The sequence below is a fragment of the Chiloscyllium plagiosum genome, unplaced genomic scaffold (genome assembly GCF_037043375.1).
Source record: "Chiloscyllium plagiosum isolate Xiang-an unplaced genomic scaffold, Cpla_swu_hap1 HiC_scaffold_19, whole genome shotgun sequence".
NCBI classification, from domain to species: domain Eukaryota; kingdom Metazoa; phylum Chordata; class Chondrichthyes; order Orectolobiformes; family Hemiscylliidae; genus Chiloscyllium; species Chiloscyllium plagiosum.
The window spans coordinates 26,943,476-26,962,245 of NW_028270157.1; the positions used below are offsets into that span (position 1 = coordinate 26,943,476).

Sequence of the window (18,770 nt, forward strand, 5' to 3'; positions counted from 1 at the left end):
CACAACCTGAAAGATTCAAAACCCATGGCCAAATAATATCAAATGTATCCCTATACCATCATTTTGCAGTTCTCCAATATGAGAGGGAGTATCTTTCTCTATCATATCTTATGGTTTGTCTTAACTGTATCTTTCAATTTCCAGTCTAATGAATTTGATTGTTTTTTTTTACTTGATTATCCACAAAACTGAATTTAGACTTTCTTGGCTTCAAATAATCCATTTAGGTTTCTAACCAAACACTTCTGGTCTGGCATTTTCAACCTAAAACATTTATGCTGAGGTAGCCTAATACCTAACTGTTCTGAACTAAAATCATAACCAGGAGTAGGCCATTTGGCCCCTTGACTCTGCTCTGTCATTCAATAAGATTATGGCTGATTACCCCATCCCTCATGGTAACTTTCTTTCCCTTTCCCTATAACCCTTGATTGCCCCCATTGATTAAGAATTTTGTTAAAAATCAGCCTTAAATATATAGAAAACTTTTGACTCTGAAGGGAGTTCCAAAGACTCTCAATCCTCTGAGAAGAAATTCTGTCTCATCTCAGTCTTAAATTGGCACCTCTTTATGTTGAGAGTATGCCCTTTGGTCCTGGACTCTCCCATGAGGATAAATATCCCCTGTAAAGCCCCTTAAGAACCCAATATGTTTCAACAAGATCACCTCTCATTCTTTTGTACTCCAGTGAGAATTAGAGACCCATACTGTTTAGCCTTCACCCATAAGACAATCCTTCCATACCGGGGCAATCCTAGTGAACCTTCTCTGAATGGTTTCCAATAAAATGATATCTTTCCTAAGTAAGGGGACAAAAACTGCTCACCGTATTACAGATGTGATCTCACCTGCACCTTGTACAGATGTAATAAGACTTCCCTACTCTTACATTCCAACCACCTTGAAATAAGGGCCAACATTTCATAAGCCCCCCTGATTATTTGCTGCATGTGCTCTGTGTTCCGTATGCAAGTATACCAAGTCCCTTTGTGTTGTAGCTTTCTGCAGTTTTTCTCATTTAGATAATACTGTTCTTTTTCTCTCCCAAAATGAAAACAATCACATTTCCCCACATTATATTCCATTTGCCAACTTTTTGTCCAAATCCTTAACCTATTAATATCTCTCTGTAAATTGTTTGTATCCCCCTTGCAATTTGTTTTCCCACCTATTTTGTGTCATCCCCAAAATTGGCTATTTTCCTTCTTCCAAGTCATGAATATGTATTGGAAACAGTTATAGTCCCTGCATTGATCCCTATGGAATCTCATTGATTTTAGATTGCCAACATGGAGAAGAGCCCCTTTATGCCCACTCGCTGTTTCTTGTCCATGAGCATTTTCTCTATCCATGCCATTACACTACCCCCAATACCATGGAGGTTAAGTCTTTTGACTTAACCTTCTGTGAGGTACCTTATCAACTGCTTCCAAAAGTCCAAATACAACACACTTACTGGTTCTCCTCTATCCACTCTGTTTGAGTCTTCCTTGAAAAACTCTAATAAATTAGTTCAACATTATTTCCCTTTGATGAAGCCATGCTGACTCTGCTTGATTAGATTATGATTTTCCAAATGTACTGCTATTACTTCCTTAATAATTGATTCCAATATTTTTCCAACAATGGATGTTAGGCTAATTGGCCGACAGTTAACCACTTTTTGCTCCTGCCTTTTTTTTTTGAAGAGTGGTGTCCCACTAGCAGTTGTTAGTAAAATCTTTTCTCCTAACTGGGATATCTTTTTGTTGAGAGTCATTAATTATCTCCTTAAATGTCCACCATTGCTTGTTTATTGTCTTTCATGTTAATCCATCTGCCCAATCCAATTCAGCTAACTCTATCCTTATTTCATTGTAATTGTGGCTCCATGACTTATTACTCTAGGAAATTATTCCTTATGAACTCAATGAATTTTTTTGTAATAGTTACCCTTTCCAACTTCATTGATTGTCCCAGTCAACATAAAGATTAAAGTCACCATAATTTTTTTTTTTACACATTCCTGTTATTTGTGAATCTATACTCTTTCTTACAGTGGGGCTACTTGGGGTCTATACAGTACTCCTACTAGTGTCTTCTTCCCTTGCTGTTACTTACCTCCACCTAAATGGAATCTGCATCCGCTAAGCCTAGATTACCTCTTGCAACCTCCTCATTTCATCTCTTATTGACAGTGTTACCCTTTCCTTCTCTCCTGTCTTTGTGAAAGGTCAAGTATCTCTGAATGTTAAGTTCCCACTTCTGATCTCCCTATAACCATGTATTCAAAGTTTGTGAGAAGATTTGTAGCTCGGGTGCTCGTTGCTGTGGTTCTGTTCGCCGAGCTGGAAGTTGTTGTTGCAAACGTTTCGTCCCCTGTCTAGGTGACATCCTCAGTGCTTGGGAGCCTCCTGTGAAGCGCTTCTGTGGTGTTTCCTCCGGCATTTATAGTGGCCTGTCCCTGCCGCTTCCGGTTGTCAGTTTCAGCTGTCCGCTGTAGTGGCCGGTATATTGGGTCCAGGTCTATGTGTTTGTTGATGGAGTTTGTGGATGAGTGCCATGCTGCTAGGAATTCCCTGGCTGTTCTTTATTTCACTTGCCCTATAATGGTAGTGTTGTCCCAGTCAAATTCATGTTGCTTGTCATCTGCGTGTGTGGCTACTAGGGATAGCTGGTCGTGTCGTTTCGTGGCTAGTTGATGTTCGTGGATGCGGATCGTTAGCTGTCTTCCTGTTTGTCCTATATAGTGTTTTGTGCAGTCCTTGCATGGGATTTTGTACACTACATTAGTTTTGCTCATGCTGGGTATCGGGTCCTTCGTTCTGGTGAGTTGTTGTCTGAGAGTGGCTGTTGGTTTGTGTGCTGTTATAAGCCCTAGTGGTCGCAGTAGTCTGGCTGTCATTTCAGAGATGTTCTTGATGTATGGTAGTGTGGCTAGTCCTTTGGGTTGTGGCATGTCCTCGTTCTGTTGTCTTTCCCTTAGGCATCTATTGATGAAATTGCGAGGATATCCATTTTTGGCGAATACCTTGTATAGGTGTTCCTCTTCCTCTTTTTGCAGTTCTGGTGTGCTGCAGTGTGTTGTGGCCCTTTTGAATAGTGTCTTGATGCAACTTCGTTTGTGTGTATTGGGGTGGTTGCTTTCATAGTTCAGGACTTGGTCTGTGTGTGTGGCTTTCCTGTGTACCTTAGCGGTGAATTCTCCGTTTGGTGTTCTCTGTACCCTCACGTCTAGGAATGGGAGTTGGTTGTCCTTTTCTTCCTCTCTCGTGGCCACACACGCAGATGACAAGCAACATGAATTTGACTGGGACAACACTACCATTATAGGGCAAGCGAAACAAAGAACAGCCAGGGAATTCCTAGAAGCATGGCACTCATCCACAAACTCCATCAACAAACACATAGACCTGGACCCAATATACCGGCCACTACAGCGGACAGCTGAAACTGACAACCGGAAGCGGCAGGGACAGGCCACTATAAATGCCGGAGGAAACACCACAGAAGTGCTTCACAGGAGGCTCCCAAGCACTGAGGATGTCACCTAGACAGGGGACGAAACGTTTGCAACAAAAACTTCCAGCTCGGCGAACAGAACCACAATATAACCATGTATCCGTAAAGGCTATGAAATTGTATCCATTTACATCAATTTGTGTCATCAGTTTGTCTATCTTATTCTAAATGCTATATGCATTCAGATTCAAAGCCTTTAAGCTTACCTTTTTGGCCATTTTTAATCGTCCTAACTTTTCTTTTTCTGTGTCCCTATTTGACTCTTGCCTTGATAACCCTGTCTGCCGTGGTTTTGCATTTTACTGTTCTTTCATTTATTACCATTGTTGTTTCTCTTTCCCTTGTCACCCTGCTTAGGTTCCTACCTCCCTGCCATTCTGGTCCAAATCCAGTCCAACCACACTAGCAACTACTTGCCTAGGACATCAGTCCTGATCCCAATGTCCCCAGGAATCTGAATCCCTCACCCTTGCACCATCTTTCTAGTCATGACTTACCCCTTTGAATTAAACCTTTAAAGAGGTCTTAAAATCACATAATATTAATTTTAGATACCTTCTTCCCTGGACCCTGTTAAAATAGAATAGAGTCCCTACAAAAGATAATCCACAAAGAAAACTCTACAAACTGTAAAGTAGTATAAATATTAACTTACTCAATCAGCAGCTTCAACTTGCCCTATGTCTCTTTTCAATCCTGACATCACCTCAGGAGTTCTGCCTCTGCAAGGAGTGAAAGCACTCTGGGTTACTCCTTTGGAAGTTTTGCTGCTGTTCTGCTCAGCTGCTGTTTGCCAGATTCGCATTCCTTCATCTTGCTCTGTATAGTCAGAGTATCCTTAAGGTTACTCTTTCCCCTTGTGCTCCAAATTCCCCTGAGCTCTTATTTTTATACTAAAAGCAGAAGTACTCACCAGTGAGAAATGGAGGGTCTGATCACTACTTCTTATCACTCCCTCTTTCACCAAACTCGAGTTATATTCCAACAAGACAAGGCAGTGTTTCAGTGCAGGCAAGGCAGCAACACTGAACCCTGAATTAACTCCTTTCCTCAGGGAAACTGTGTTTTTGCATCAAATTCAACCAGGTTTTCAGTGAACTGAAAAAGTTTTCCAAACTATGGGTTTTTTCTGAAAAAATAAAACAGTTATTTTTCTAAACTGAAAGCAAGCTAATGCTTTCCAAAATTTGCTCGCTTTGGACTTAAAACTCCCACAGTGCAAACAAATTTCCATTATCACCACACAAGATGCTCTATGGCAAATACAATTTTCAAAATTGTGGTTTGTGGAAGACTGACAGCTTAGCCCTTAAACACTTTCAGACAGATCAAACCCTGTATACCACAAGTTCAAAATCCAAAAGCTAAAATAAATTGTTAATATCTATACATAAATCACATAGTTTACATTACAACAAACTCACTCTTCCTGCTTCTCCCTGGCAAGAGAGTGAAAATTTGGTAGCTCTCAATGAAAGGAGAGTGTCAGTAACTTTACTTTCCCAACAATAGGAAAATGTGAGATGGTGCAAACATCTCCAACTCCAGTTTGGTAGGATCCAGCCATATAAGCATTCATTGCCATAATGCCTTTACAGCGACTGACAATGCAGTCATGCCCTTTTCTGAAGTTGCAGTTGTGGCTGCAGGAATTGGCAAATTTCAATCAGGACCTTATTGGAATGCAGACATCTCACATGTTGTTGAATGCTGAGACTCAGATGGAGAATCGTTCCCAGTGTTCCATGTGCTGTTATATACATTGCTCCCTCTCGTTCCTCTTCCTCTCTCTTCCAGCAGCTTGTTCCCCTCTGTGAGTTGTGATCATTCCCTAAGCATTTCTGCTTTCCAAGGGAAATAACTGATGCTGTACATTTATCTGGGAGCACTAGGCTTGTGAGAAAGTCTTGAAGTCAGCAATAGGTATCCACAGCACTTTCCATACCATATCCTAGTGTTCTTGATATTTTCCAGTCACCTGTTCAGAGCAGTTATTACACACTTCTGGAGTAGGTGAGTCTTGAATTTAGGACACCTGGCTCAGAGATACTACTACAGCACCACATTAGCCCTTACTGTTGCAACTTGAAGCCACCACAGAAAGCACCAAACACTTGAAAAATCACAGCAATAATTTAATGATTTCAATCAGCAAACATGCTTTCTTTAAATATTGGGGTCTATCTTGCTGCTGCTAGTCATGTGTTCTGAGAAAATATTAGAGAGCACTTGTCAGACTGTTAATCTTTCATCAAAAATGGTGTTCTGGTACCAAAGCAGAAGTGTATGCAAATGGAACACTTGGGATCAGAAGTGCATGTTTTCCTATGTTGTTAATCTGCTAAGTGGTAGAGGCCACAGGTTTGACAGGTATTGCTGAAGAAACCTTGGTCAGATGCTGCAGTGGCTTTTATGTCACCAACAACCCAGCCACTAAACAAAGCATCTGTATAATTGATTGTGCATCTAGGGGAACTAAATGCCACATTTTATCAATGATATAGATACCACATAAACTAGGTGCACTTGAAAATGTTTTCCATCCTCTTCAGGAAGACCTGCAGTTTGCATGGGAGGTGTTACAATATCAATCAAATTTCAATTTGCAAGCTCTCCAAACATTTACAGGATTCATTCCCAACTCAAAACCTTACTCCCTATGCTATTTCCTTCTCACTATGAAAGAAATCCAAAAAAAGTGTTATTGCATAGAACATTGGTGAGACCACACCTGGACTATTGGGTAGTGGATAGTTTAGTCTCCTTATTTAAGAAGAATGTATTTGTCATAGAGCAACTGAGATTCATCAGACTAATTCCTATAATGGCTGACTTATGATAACAGATTGAAAAATAAGTGTGTTCTGTACAGTTTCAATGAATAAGAAGTTATCTCACAGAAATATAGAAAACTTATACTGATCGTGATGTGGATAGGATGATAGTCCCAGGAAGTGCACTTGTAACTCAAAATAAGGGACAGGTTATTTAATAATGAGATGAGGAGGAATTTGTTCACTCAGATAGTGGTGACTTGTTGGAATTCTGTACAAGGCTCTGGAAACTCAATCTTCAAACACATTCAAAATATAAATCAATAGTTTTTTGGATGCTGACATCAAGGGCTTTGGGGATAGTGGGGAAAATGGTGTGGAGACAGATGATCAGCCATGATCCATTTGAATGTCAAAGGAGGCTTGATGGACAGAAAGGACCAACCCTGTTTCTATTTCTCATGATCCTTTGAAATAATTTAGCTGTGTCATTACCTTGGTAAAGAATTAATGGTGTCCTGATGCTGACATTGTGCATTCCTTATGATTGATATTCAAAAACCACGTCAGTCAATTTGCAAAGAATAGTATTTAGAAAATCAACCTATAGGATCAGGTGTACACAGATAAAATCAGCAATTATGCTGCATTGTTGATTCAGTACTAATAGAAACTATATTTGCTGCAACGAATGATGCAGCAATAATACTTTTGATATATTTGTCATATGTTATAATTATCAGGTTTGCACAATCTTCATTTTTTTAATGGAGGTTAAAATGAAAGACCTAGCTATTCCTATTCTGGCTGACAAATATCCTGGCTTAGACGAAAGTAATGGCTGAGTTATAAAGTTCTCACATCTGGGAACTGAGGTAGCTTTGTTAATTGTAAATAGACTTGCTAGCTCCAGATGTTTGTGGGAAAGGAAAAGAGAGGGAGGAAAGGAACAGCAGTTGATGTGGTTAGCAGAGGGTTGAAGTTAGGCATCTTTATGAACTGCCAAAGCCAGATGTTGGATAAAGCTGCTCTCTTTTCAATGATACATTCCACAGTCATCCTATGGAATCCTGGATATTTATCTTGTTGGAATCAGAGCAGAAGAAAAATTATTGAAAAGGGCTTGTTTTCTGGCAGTGGATTTGGCAAACGCTGAAAAACTGAGGGAAGTATCTAGATACGATCATTCAATGTTACTACTTGGCAAAACAAGACAATCTATTAGTCATTGTTAGTAACAAAACACCGACAATGCTGGAGAAGCTCAGCAGCTCTGGTAGCATCGATGTTTCTCTCTTCCGAGCTAATGTTTCAAGTGTGATATGACTTCCTCAGAACTTTTAGTTTACTGTTTGCTATAAGAACTATAATTCTGTGGAGTACAAATATTCCTTTCTGTAAATGTACAAGTTGCCTACAACATTATTGTTTCATTAACAATGTTTTTAATCATTTGTTTATAGTAAAACTCCTAAAACATGAAAAGTTATCATTTCACCCTTTTCAGTGTTATGACCTGACCCCAACCTTTCAGTTGCTGCCCTTTCAATATAGCTTCTTGTTCTCATGTTTGCGTCTCTGTCCTACACCTGCTGCGGTATCCCAGTGAGTACCTCATTTTCTGGTTATGCACTTTCCAGTCTTTTTGCATTTCACACCAAGTCCAAAAGATTCTGTCTTCCATTTTTGTACTCCCCTTACTATTTTTATGATTTTTGTTTTCAATCAGAGTTGACTCAGTCTGCTGTTAACATCTACATTGGACTAATACTTTCTAACTTCTCCGTAACCACTACCCCTTTTGTTCTAAGATATCTTTGATCTCTAATTTATCTCAGCCTCTAACCTTTCCCCTTTCTTTTTTTCCACATGTCCCTTTGTCCTTTTCAATAGCATACAAGCTATCACATTTGCAAATTTTTTTAATGCCAAAGAAGCCATACTGGATTCAAAACATTAACTTTATCTGTCTCTACAGATGTTGCGAAACTGCTGAGTTTCTCCAGCACATGTTTTATTGCTATCTAATTGGTTTCCATTTAATATAACTGAAACTGCAGACATTTTGTCTATGTCACCCTGAGTAGACAATAGCCTTCTTGTGGCTTAAATACCTTCTTTTCTGATGGGGGATAGATCATTTATAAATCATAGCTGCAGTATTAATACTCAAATCACTTTTGCTATCACAATGGCAAGCAGAACATTTATTCAGGATTATAACTGTACAGTTTGACACCTGCCATTTTTATGGCAAGTTTAGGAAAAGGCAGGAAGCTATTTTTTTTAAAATAATATCCAGGAGAGTCTGCAGAATGTCATAGTTACAACAAGAATCTTGCAAAAAATGTAACCGCATCCTCTCATTCTGCAATTCAAATCTAGTACTTTGTCTTTGATACGTTTTGGAATATATCACAGCAATAGATAACTAACTCCACTGGAACTACAAGTCCACCAAGGTAACATCGGAATGTAGAACTGTTTTTACTTATGGACTTCAATTTTTTTTCTAATTCCACCACCTTCACCCTATAACGTGTTATGATATTATTCATACTGCAATCTGTGTAAGTTGCAGGATTCAGGATGGGCTTTACCTTTTAATAACCGTTGCACTTGAGTGAGTTGTACAATAAAACTAACTCCTTGTTTTGGTTAATGCAGGTAATCTGTCTGCCTCACTACTTCATAAAGCTTTATATGGTTAAATACAATGAATTGAGATTTTCTTTAAAAAACAAGCTGTGTTATAACCAACTTTAGCAGTAACATTTATTTACATCTTCAGACATGATCATAGCACAAAAGCTTGCCCATAACTTGGTAATTAATTGCCTTAGTTGGTTTTATTTCCAAAGGGTTGGAAAATTCTACTCAATGTTTTGCATGCACAAATATGGCAGCTAATTTCCACACAGTAATGTTCTGAAACAACAAATTCATTTTTTTGTTGTTGTTGATGGTTAATGAGGGAAGATTATTGACCAGGATACAAGGAGAGCGCCACTGACTTCAATCAATATTGCCAATGGAATCCTTTATATTTATTTTAATAAGGAGAGAAACTTTTCACCTGAGTGCTGTCATCTATCACAATTGCAGTCTTAGCCTAGATTATGTATTTAACTGCTTAAAATGGGACTTGGAACCCACAGGCTTCTGACTCAGGTAAGAGTGTAGCCAACTGAGATAATATAACATTGAAGTATGCATAAAACAAAAACTCACATTGGTGGATATAGTTCTCAGATAAATGTGTTATGAATGCAGAAAATGACACGCACACAAATGAATAGGAATATACTGCGCTGAAAGGTGACAGCTCGGAGAATGCAAAATTAGAAAGTCTGTCAATGTACTTAACTACAATACAATCACCTTTCTGTTTTTTCAGTATATTCCTGATGCCTGTATGGAAAAACATAAATTGCCTTTGAAGACTGATATAATCAACAGCAATTTGCCAGTGGATGAATTGGATGTTATTGATGGTGGTGGGGAGCAGTCGCAAAGTTTAGAGATGATTCCTGTGAAAATATTATCATATTTAAGGGTTATGATTTGTAAATGTCAATTTAATATATTTCACTATCAACTGAGTTGATATTGTTCAGTAAACATTTGACAAAAAGCACTGCACTCACCCTTTTCAGACATTACAGTGTAGTAATGAAGGTGTTTTAGCAACATTATATCACTGTCTTTTGTTCCTGACTCAGTTTATAAAAATACTCTTGTGTACTACTGGTTGAACATATGTACTGTGTATGTATTTATTTATATGTTTGTTGTATGTAAATGAATATAAATATTTTCTAAAAACAAAAAAATACACAGAATTTACATATGGGTTTAATCAGAACACACTTCATTGTCAAATAATTCTGCTGTTTGTACCTCACCATTTGCCATAGAATTTGTGATATTTAATACATAGACAACAGTCACTTTTACAAGAATTTAGTAAACAATTGCAGTTTGGAATGTACTTTTAGTCACTTTCCTAACTTTTTAACATGCAGTTGAAGCTGGAATCCTGCCACAATTCAGATTTGAACATCTGAAAACCTTACATTACAGAGAAAAAAAAACTTGCTTGTGGTCTTATTTGAAGTGATGAGACTGTATACAAATAACAGAAAAGCGTTGCAATGGTACAATACCAAACTGCTGTTTACAAGCCATGATGGCAAACTTTGTTGCTGGATCTATTCTGCAAGCCAATACTAATTTGACTTGTGGATCAAGTTCTATTCTTCAGCTTTCGTCAGAATTGTGCTATTATGATCTCAAGATGTGAGCAAAGTTTTGCAACCAAGTACATTTGGTGTTGCCACTTAGAACAAATCCTCAGTCTTTATAACTTGACATTTGTTGAATTGTCTCAAATTGTTTGCAAGCGTCTGCCAAGCTTGCCCTGTAAAGACTTTGTACTGTTAAATTCACTTTATTAGACAAAGTAACTGAAAGACAGAATGTTATGCAAAAAAATATAAAGTGTTAGAAATTTGATCAGATTTATTGGCTTGTGGTATTATTTGTTATATTGTTACACTTTAATTGTAAGAAGGGTTGAGATATATTGTGATCGCTTTAATATTCTAGGTGCACGCTACAGCTACTTTGACTTCAGCTTTATTGTCCTTTAGTTATTTCTCTTTGCTGTTCTTTTGCTGTTTTTGTATGATCAAACACTTTCTGTTTAGTTCCAGATCTGTTTACTGCCTGATTTCAATCAAAGCTAATGGTGATATAGTTATTTTGCACTGTCAATAAAGAGTACTACTGTCATGTGCTGTTTTGAAAGTCACTTCAATGAACTAATATGAAGTGGATTGTTCAATTGCGCTTTATGCAAAAGGATTCAATAGCTATTTGCACTGTGTCTTAAGGGTTTCTGATGACATAACAGCAAAAGATGAGAGACACACCATCTCTCAGAACATTTTCCCATTTTCTGGCAAACAACTCATTTCAGGTTAAGATCATAATAGTCTGTTATAACTGTATATTTTAAAAGCAAAGTGAACACTTATTGCATCACGTTGAACAATTAGAATTCTCTATTCCATATGAATTTTGTTTGTGCTCTCCATATAAGGCTACTGGAAATTTCAGAGTGGTTTATTGCTGAGCAGTTTTATTTTATATAAAGCTCACCAGAAATGGGCAGAAAATACCTAATCTTGTATTGTCAACTCTTCTTTAAAAATAGTTTGAGATCCTCTCAGTTGACACTTAAATACTGAACAGCAGTCTCTCATTCAAGGTTCTGTGAGAAGAAATTATAGAAAACATGACAAAGGTTGCATTTACCGCAAATTTATTTCGTATTTGTGTACACATAAATGTGCCTACAAGTTTATTCTGACACTACAGAAGTTTCCACCAAAACAGACTTGGGTTCTGAGCTATTTCCATGTTGTGGAGGTGCTGGTGTTGGACAAGGTTAAAAATTACACAACACCAGGTTATAGTCTAACAGGTTTATTTAGAAGTACAAGTTTTCAAAGCACTACTCATAGAACATAGAATATTACAGCACAGTACAGGCCCTTCGGCCCTTGACGTTGCGCCAACCTGTCATACCAATCTGAAGCCCATCTAACTATACTATTCCATGTACGTCCAATTACGACTTAAATGTACTTAAAGTTGGCGAATCTACTACCGTTGCAGGCAAAGCATTCCATACCCTTACTACTCTCTGACTAGCTTCCTGATGAAGGAACAGCACTCCGAAAGCTTGTACTTCCAAATAAACCTGTTGGACTATAACCTGGTGTTGTGTGATTTTTAACTATTTCCATGCTGATAGAAATCCTGTGATGGCTCAGATATTGTGAATTAGAACTAGTTTCACTGCTACATCACTCTGGAGATGTGCAACAAAACTGTGAATACATAACAAGGCCTCACAAGCAGGAAGACAGAAAAATAGATGTGATCTATTCATAGGGAACCATGAACGTCTGTAGACAAATTTTGTGATTTGATGTTCAATCTAAAGAACCTAGCCCCATAAATTTTGACAAAGCCTGAAGGAAGTTCAGCAGCCCCTTGGAAGTACTCAGGTAAATGTAGTTTCACATGCCATATCTTTTTCATTATATCACCACCCTCAGACATTGTTTAATTCACCACATCCCATAACTCACCTACTGACAATCTCTAGAAGTCACGACTCTTCCTGTTAATTTAAGATTCACTGCACCCTCAAATTTAGCACACTGCAACAAGTCATATGTACAGATATCTGATAGTATGTACTATTCATCTATGCCTGTCACCATAAGAAAGAGGAACCAGAGTAAGCCATCAGACCCCTCGAGTCTGCTCCACCATTCAGTACAAGCACAGCTGATCTGACTATCCAAACAGATGGCACCACACATAGTAACACACTTTCCACAGTTGCATTTAATGAACAGGTGAGACATGGCTGCAAGTCTTAATGCCAAACAATGACATCGTTGTTGACATTGATAAAGAAGTCATGTGTGAAGTGGTGGCTTGCTCTGTAACCATCCAAGTTAACACTATGCTCACACTTTATCTTCCTCATATCATCTCACTTTTTTCTTTTTCCACAAGCTCTTCTGATGTGCAAGCTACAAATAGACTAAGAATGCACCTCCTACTTTTGCCCAGGCATTTTATGACAATCTTTTACAGGCAGCAATAATGAGTGACTGCCCAATCTACATTGGTCAAGAGAAAGTAAGTGGAGTACTCTGTTCCTCTTGCCATGCTCTGGTCCCTTTGGACTCCTAAATCCCTGCTCCTTTATTACCTTCTCCAATTAGTGATCTTCCTGTCTGTCTGCTTTCCCTTGCCTCCTGCTTGCTCCAAATTTCAACACACTTATGTTAGACTCTCTCTGCATTCCTTGCCTCTATACCTTTGTTTTCTCTCTCCTTTTGTTCAGCTGTGCTCCTGTTATCTCCATCTTCCCACTCCTTATTAATGTTTGCTGTATCCAGGTTCTTATTTTCTCCAGGTTTTATTGTTTCCATTCATCAGTGAATTCCTATAACCCTGCTTTTCCTGACCTCCTGCTGTCTTCAAGCTGTTGCTTCTAGTTTTCTACTCCAAGTTATACTTTCTCAGCGTTCTGTTCTCTCAAGGACCTGATGACTCAGTTCTGTGTTTTTCCCACAATTATGCTCTCCCACCGCTCCCTTGCTTTCAAAGTGTTAGTTTCTGCTCTCTCAGGTTTCTTAATCTTTGTCCTAAGTGGTACAAAATGTTCAAGGTGCTGTTTCACTATGACATGGTTTCTGACTAAATGTCCTAATATCTCTGCAATTCTGCCAAAAGACACTGCAGTGAAATGTACATACCTGTAAGTAAATACTTGTTTTCTTAGAAGTATTGTTCACTCTTTAGATGGAACACTTTTTGATTCTGGTATTATAATTCAGGTGGGATAGTGTGAGGGGGCAGGGAGTGGGCAGCATGTATGATTATTAATTCCTTTCAAAAGGGACCCTTCAATCAAAAATGTTTCAGAATCATTATTTTAAGCCATTCTCTAAAGGCAGAATCTGCACTTAGTGAGATAGTCAATGGAAATGTCTCTACCCAGGTAGTAGACAGGGACTCCAGCTCACCAGATGATAAGGTAACACAATAATCCTACTTAGGAGGATTCAGATGAGGACTTTGACGGGCAGCCTTCAGAAGAAAGTTGATAGTTATTTATAATGTAATGATTGATATACTGACTCCTGAGTTTTCTGCAGATCTGCAAATGTCAAGCAGCATAAAGCAGTCTGGCACCATTAGCACAAATGGCTTATGACTTGAAGTCCAGTGGTTCCAGCATGCAAATGATGTCCAACTCTAGTAACACATTTACTGACCCAACTATGTCACTGTCAAAGGAGCTGTTGCTGAAGTACATTTTGTAAATGGTACACGATGTTCAAGATGCTGTTCAGTAAGAGTCTATGTTGTGGCTTCAGACTAAATGTGCTGATTATATATTTAGCCAGGTTAATTATGTTGGCCATATTTTCATATTTTCTACCAATTTAAGGCTTCAAGCTATCTGCAAAAGGGTGAGTTGTTCAAGATTTTGATGTTGATGGTTTGTCTTTATTTGTATAGTTATTGAAATAGCATTGTCATTAAAAACAATTCACTTTCTCCTTCAAAATAATACAGAAAAATAATACAACTGTCAGCAACACATTTTAGTGCATATTTAGCAAGTAGTAAACTTCTACTGTTATTCCTGAAATCTAGTTTAGTTGCATTGCATGTGCTGAAGCTTTATAGGTCTGTCAGGTTATTTAGGGGGCCAGGAAAAATTTCATAATGGCTTAGGTTTCACATTTTATTTGTTAGAACATTAGGTAACCACATTAGAGAACAAAAAAATTCCATGTTTTCTTACTTTTGTATTGATATGCAGGCTTGGACGATAAGCTATGCAAGGAATTAAATTAGGAGAAAGTGAGGACTGCAGATGCTGGAGATCTGAGTAAGCCAGTATGGTGCTGGAAAAGCACAGCTGGTCAGGCAGCATCCGAGGAGCAGGAGAGTCGCTGGTTTGGGCATAAGCCCTTCATCAGGAATGTGGCTTCCTGATGAAAGGCTTATACCCAAATCATCGACTCTCCTGCTCCAAGGAATGAAATCAGTCAAACAAACATCAATGTTTTGTCCATTTTTAGAGGCAACTGCTATTTTCAAATAGCAACTACTGTCCAATGAGTCTAAATGGTTGCTTATACTGGAGCTCTAATGAAAATGTAGTAATTTTGCAACATTAAGGCAAGCCGCAGATTATTTACCATGTTTCATTTAAAATTTCAAGTACGGTAAAAACTCAATTTTGTTTATCTCATAACTAAAGCAGTTTTCAATCTACCTGGTTTGACAGAAAAACTGTTGTGTTTGTCATTTATCAAGTAAAATGAAATAAACCATCCTTGATTTGTACATTAAATTTTCCATTTAGAATGAATAGCCATGTTATTAAATAAATCAAACGGAAGCATTTTTCATAAAAATGACAGTCCTCCTTTACCCCACATTGCCACCTTTCTGAACATGAGGTTAGAGGTTGCCATAGTATGTCCTAAATTTTACTTGTATATTGAGTGGGAACTCTGCACTTCAGTCTCATAGTGAGGATCACAATTTTTTGTGTTGATTTATAAGGTAATTTTTGCACTGGTGGTTTAACGAGATACAATAAAAGTATAATTCATTTCTGACAACTGCCACTTAAAGTGGACTTTTAGTCTGTACAAAGGTCCCACTACACTTTACAGGAGAATTAAATAAAATTGAAGACTGATCTACCTAAGGAGATTTTATAACAGATGACCAAGATTCCACACTATCCATTTTAGGAAGTTGGTGCAATTATACAAACTTATGCAAGAAAGCTGAATTCTTCTTGAGTTTTGATTTAAAAAAAAGCTTCGAGCATTGAAACCAGGTGATTTAAATAAGAAATACATAACTCCTTAGCCCAGAAAGATATTAAAAAATAAATTCCAGAAATGACTGGAAATGGGGTGACACAGTGGCTCAGTGATTAGCACTGCTGCCTCACAGGTTCGATCCCTGCCTCTGGCAACTGTGTGTGGTGTTTGTACATTCTCCCCATGTCTGTGTGGGTTTCCTCCCATAATCCAAAAACGTGCAGGTCAGGTGAATTGCCCATGCTAAATTCCCCATAGTGTCAGGTGCATTAGTCAGGGGTAAATATAGGCTACCAGAATGGGTTTGGGTGGGTTACTCTTCGGAGGGTCAGATGGACTAGTTGGGCTGAAGGGCTTGTTTCCATTCTGTAGGGAATCTTACCTAAAACAAGATGATTAAAACAAATTATTTAAAATAAAGTCTTTGGCCAAAGATATGACACAGAGAAGAGGTGCAAAATCATTAGATTTGAAATCACTTTACACTTCAAACAGCAATAACTGGTTACTTGTCTTCATTCATGAATGAAAAATGACAGCTATAACTGATAATGACTTTTAACATAATCTAAGTCTAAAATTATGATTAATACTTCTAAAGTTATACCATACAGACATGACATATATTCATAAGAAAGTTCAACAATTTTGTTGCTAGTTGTGTCAACTAGGTTGTAAAATAATTTTCAACTCAAGCAAGCGAATACACTAAAGAGGCATTTTAAAAGATTGTTTCTTTTTGTAAATTTCTTGGATTATGCGGATATCTAGTCACAGAGTTGTGAGTTAAAGTAGTTTACAGATAATTTTAGAAATTTATGCTCTGCGACAATAAATCTTACTTGAATTTCCTTAACAAATTAAATTAGAAACCTAAAATAACATTATTTCCAGCATTTCTTTATAGAAACAACTTATTTCAATTTTGCTCCAGGTTGCATGGTAGTGATTGTATGATATTTTTGCTAATAATTCTTTGTTAGATTTCACTAAATCTGAACAAAATCTTAAAATTGTCCTTATGATAAAGAAAAAAGGCTACTTTTGTACAAAGTTATATTTAAATATATATTTTGTATAGAATGTTTAATTGGAAATTGAACTTTATTCATTCTTTTGTGAAAGCAAAGTGGAAAACTCCAGTTAGCAATGTGCAGCTCGTAAAGTACCTTCATAACATGTATGACCATTTATTTATAGAAGAGATAATAACTCAAATATTTTACTGATTGGTTTCCTTTAAGTACAACTTAAACATACAATATTATGCCAATATACACTGTATTTGACCCTTTCAAAGTTACATCACTACAGAAATAAATGTTTATAGTATGTGTTATAAAGTTTAAAACATAGACAGAACTTAAAAATTGAGCTTAGGCATATCTCTGAATGCAATTTCCATATGGACGTGGAATTGTTTATCACCACTTACAAAAGTGATAATAGATCATATGAGGGGACCGAATGTTAAGATGAAATTTTCCTCTGCTTCAAGATTGCTTCTATTTCTGAGAAAACACTGGGATCTTCAATGGTTGGTGTTATCTACACAAGAAGGTGGACACCGTTAGCCATAACAGTTTTACAGATTTTTAACATATGCTACTACTATCAGAACAATTTTAACCCAGTTTTTTTCAGACACACAGTTCAGGAAGAATTATATCCTACTATTTTATAAGAAAAAACTAAGAAGGTGTTGACCATTCTGCCTCAAGTATATCCGTCAAATAGAGTCTAGTAATCTTGTGAATTTCTTTGTTAGATCTAGAATTATCATGAGTTAAATATGAATTAACAAGCAAATTTTGGTAAAATATAAAACTACAAATTGCACATTAAAAGACAGATACAAACAAGACACACAATAAATTAGCTCAGCAGTCCACTCACATTTTGCTGATCATGTTCACCCATAAAATCTGATAAACTCTGTCTTCCTCATCAAACAATTCAGAAATCTGATCTCCAACTGACAGTAGTTCACAATCAATATAGGTTCAACAGATCTGGTCTTCACCAAAAATACTACATGTCTGTGTAAGTCTGAATGGACTAGACCCACCAATGTTATCTTCCAGTAACAGGAAAATCTGCAGCAAAATGTATGTAGCTGGATCTGTACTGTTTTCTTTCGTCTTGCCTGTTCTGTATTATCTACTGTTCCTGCTCAGCTTGGACTGATCAGAGTCCTTGCATATGTCTAAATCAGCTCCAATGTGCTAGTGTCTTTAATTTACAAACAATAGTTTGTTTATGTTTCTTTAGAAACTAGGTGGATTAATTTCCTTTCTATGATATTTTAGCCTGTTCTGCCTCTTCTGTTTTAATTAGGATCTGCCTCAAAAAATACATTAAATTTAAAGACAGAAGAGTTGCAGCATCAAACCTCAGCAAAACGCAAAGATTCTTCACGTGAAACGTTTCCAAAAACATTAGTGAATTATGATCAATATAAATTAATGTCACTCCTTGTTCATCCCATTTTCCCATTTTCATACAAGTGTTTTCTTAAGTGATATTCTTGGTGCCCAATCTGCCATGCCTCATGATGACTTTGCTCATGCAACCTTCAATTCTTCAATCCATTAATTATGCATCTGGGCCCTATGACATCTGTCTCATGTAAATACTTGGCAGGAGGTGGAGAGACTCATCACTAATGGAACATCCCAATATTCAGTGTCAGTAGAAGGGTACTGGTGGGGAGTGTCAGTGGAAGAGTATTGGAACTAACACTCTAATTCATTTAGCCGAACTGGTCCTTACCCTCAATAATTTCTCCTTTGAATCCTCCCACTTTCTCCAGATGTAAGGGGTAGACATGGGCACCCACATGGGTCCCAGCTATGCCTGTCTCTTTCTCGGCCACGTAGAACAGTCCATCTTCCGTTGTTACACTGGCACCATTCCCCACCTTTTCCTCCACAACATTGATGACTGCATCGGCGCCACCTCATACTCCCACGAGGAGGTTGAACAGTTCATCAACTTCACCAACACATTCCACCCGACCTTAAATTCACCTGGACCATCTCAGACACCTCC

The 18,770-nt window shown here is 37.6% G+C and overlaps 2 protein-coding genes across 9 annotated transcripts in view; one reads left to right on the top strand and one right to left on the bottom strand.

The window, feature by feature from the left end:
- The window catches only part of ppfia2 (PTPRF interacting protein alpha 2), a 543,269-nt gene extending 532,199 nt beyond the window's left edge, over positions 1-11,070 (top strand). For all 7 annotated transcript variants that reach the window (XM_087997151.1, XM_043709676.2, XM_043709677.2 and 4 more), the window contains one exon: positions 9,674-11,070. Coding sequence is in view for 1 of the 7 variants with exons in the window: in XM_043709677.2 (XP_043565612.1) it covers positions 9,674-9,684 (11 nt within the window). In the remaining 6 variants the exon portion in view is untranslated. The remainder of the gene's footprint in view (positions 1-9,673) is intronic.
- A 3,287-nt stretch (positions 11,071-14,357) lies between these two features.
- The window catches only part of acss3 (acyl-CoA synthetase short chain family member 3), a 64,436-nt gene continuing 60,023 nt past the window's right edge, over positions 14,358-18,770 (bottom strand). For both annotated transcript variants that reach the window (XM_043709675.2, XM_043709674.2), the window contains one exon: positions 14,358-17,267. In XM_043709675.2, the coding sequence (XP_043565610.1) occupies positions 17,190-17,267 (78 nt within the window). In that variant the 3' untranslated portion in view covers positions 14,358-17,189. The remainder of the gene's footprint in view (positions 17,268-18,770) is intronic.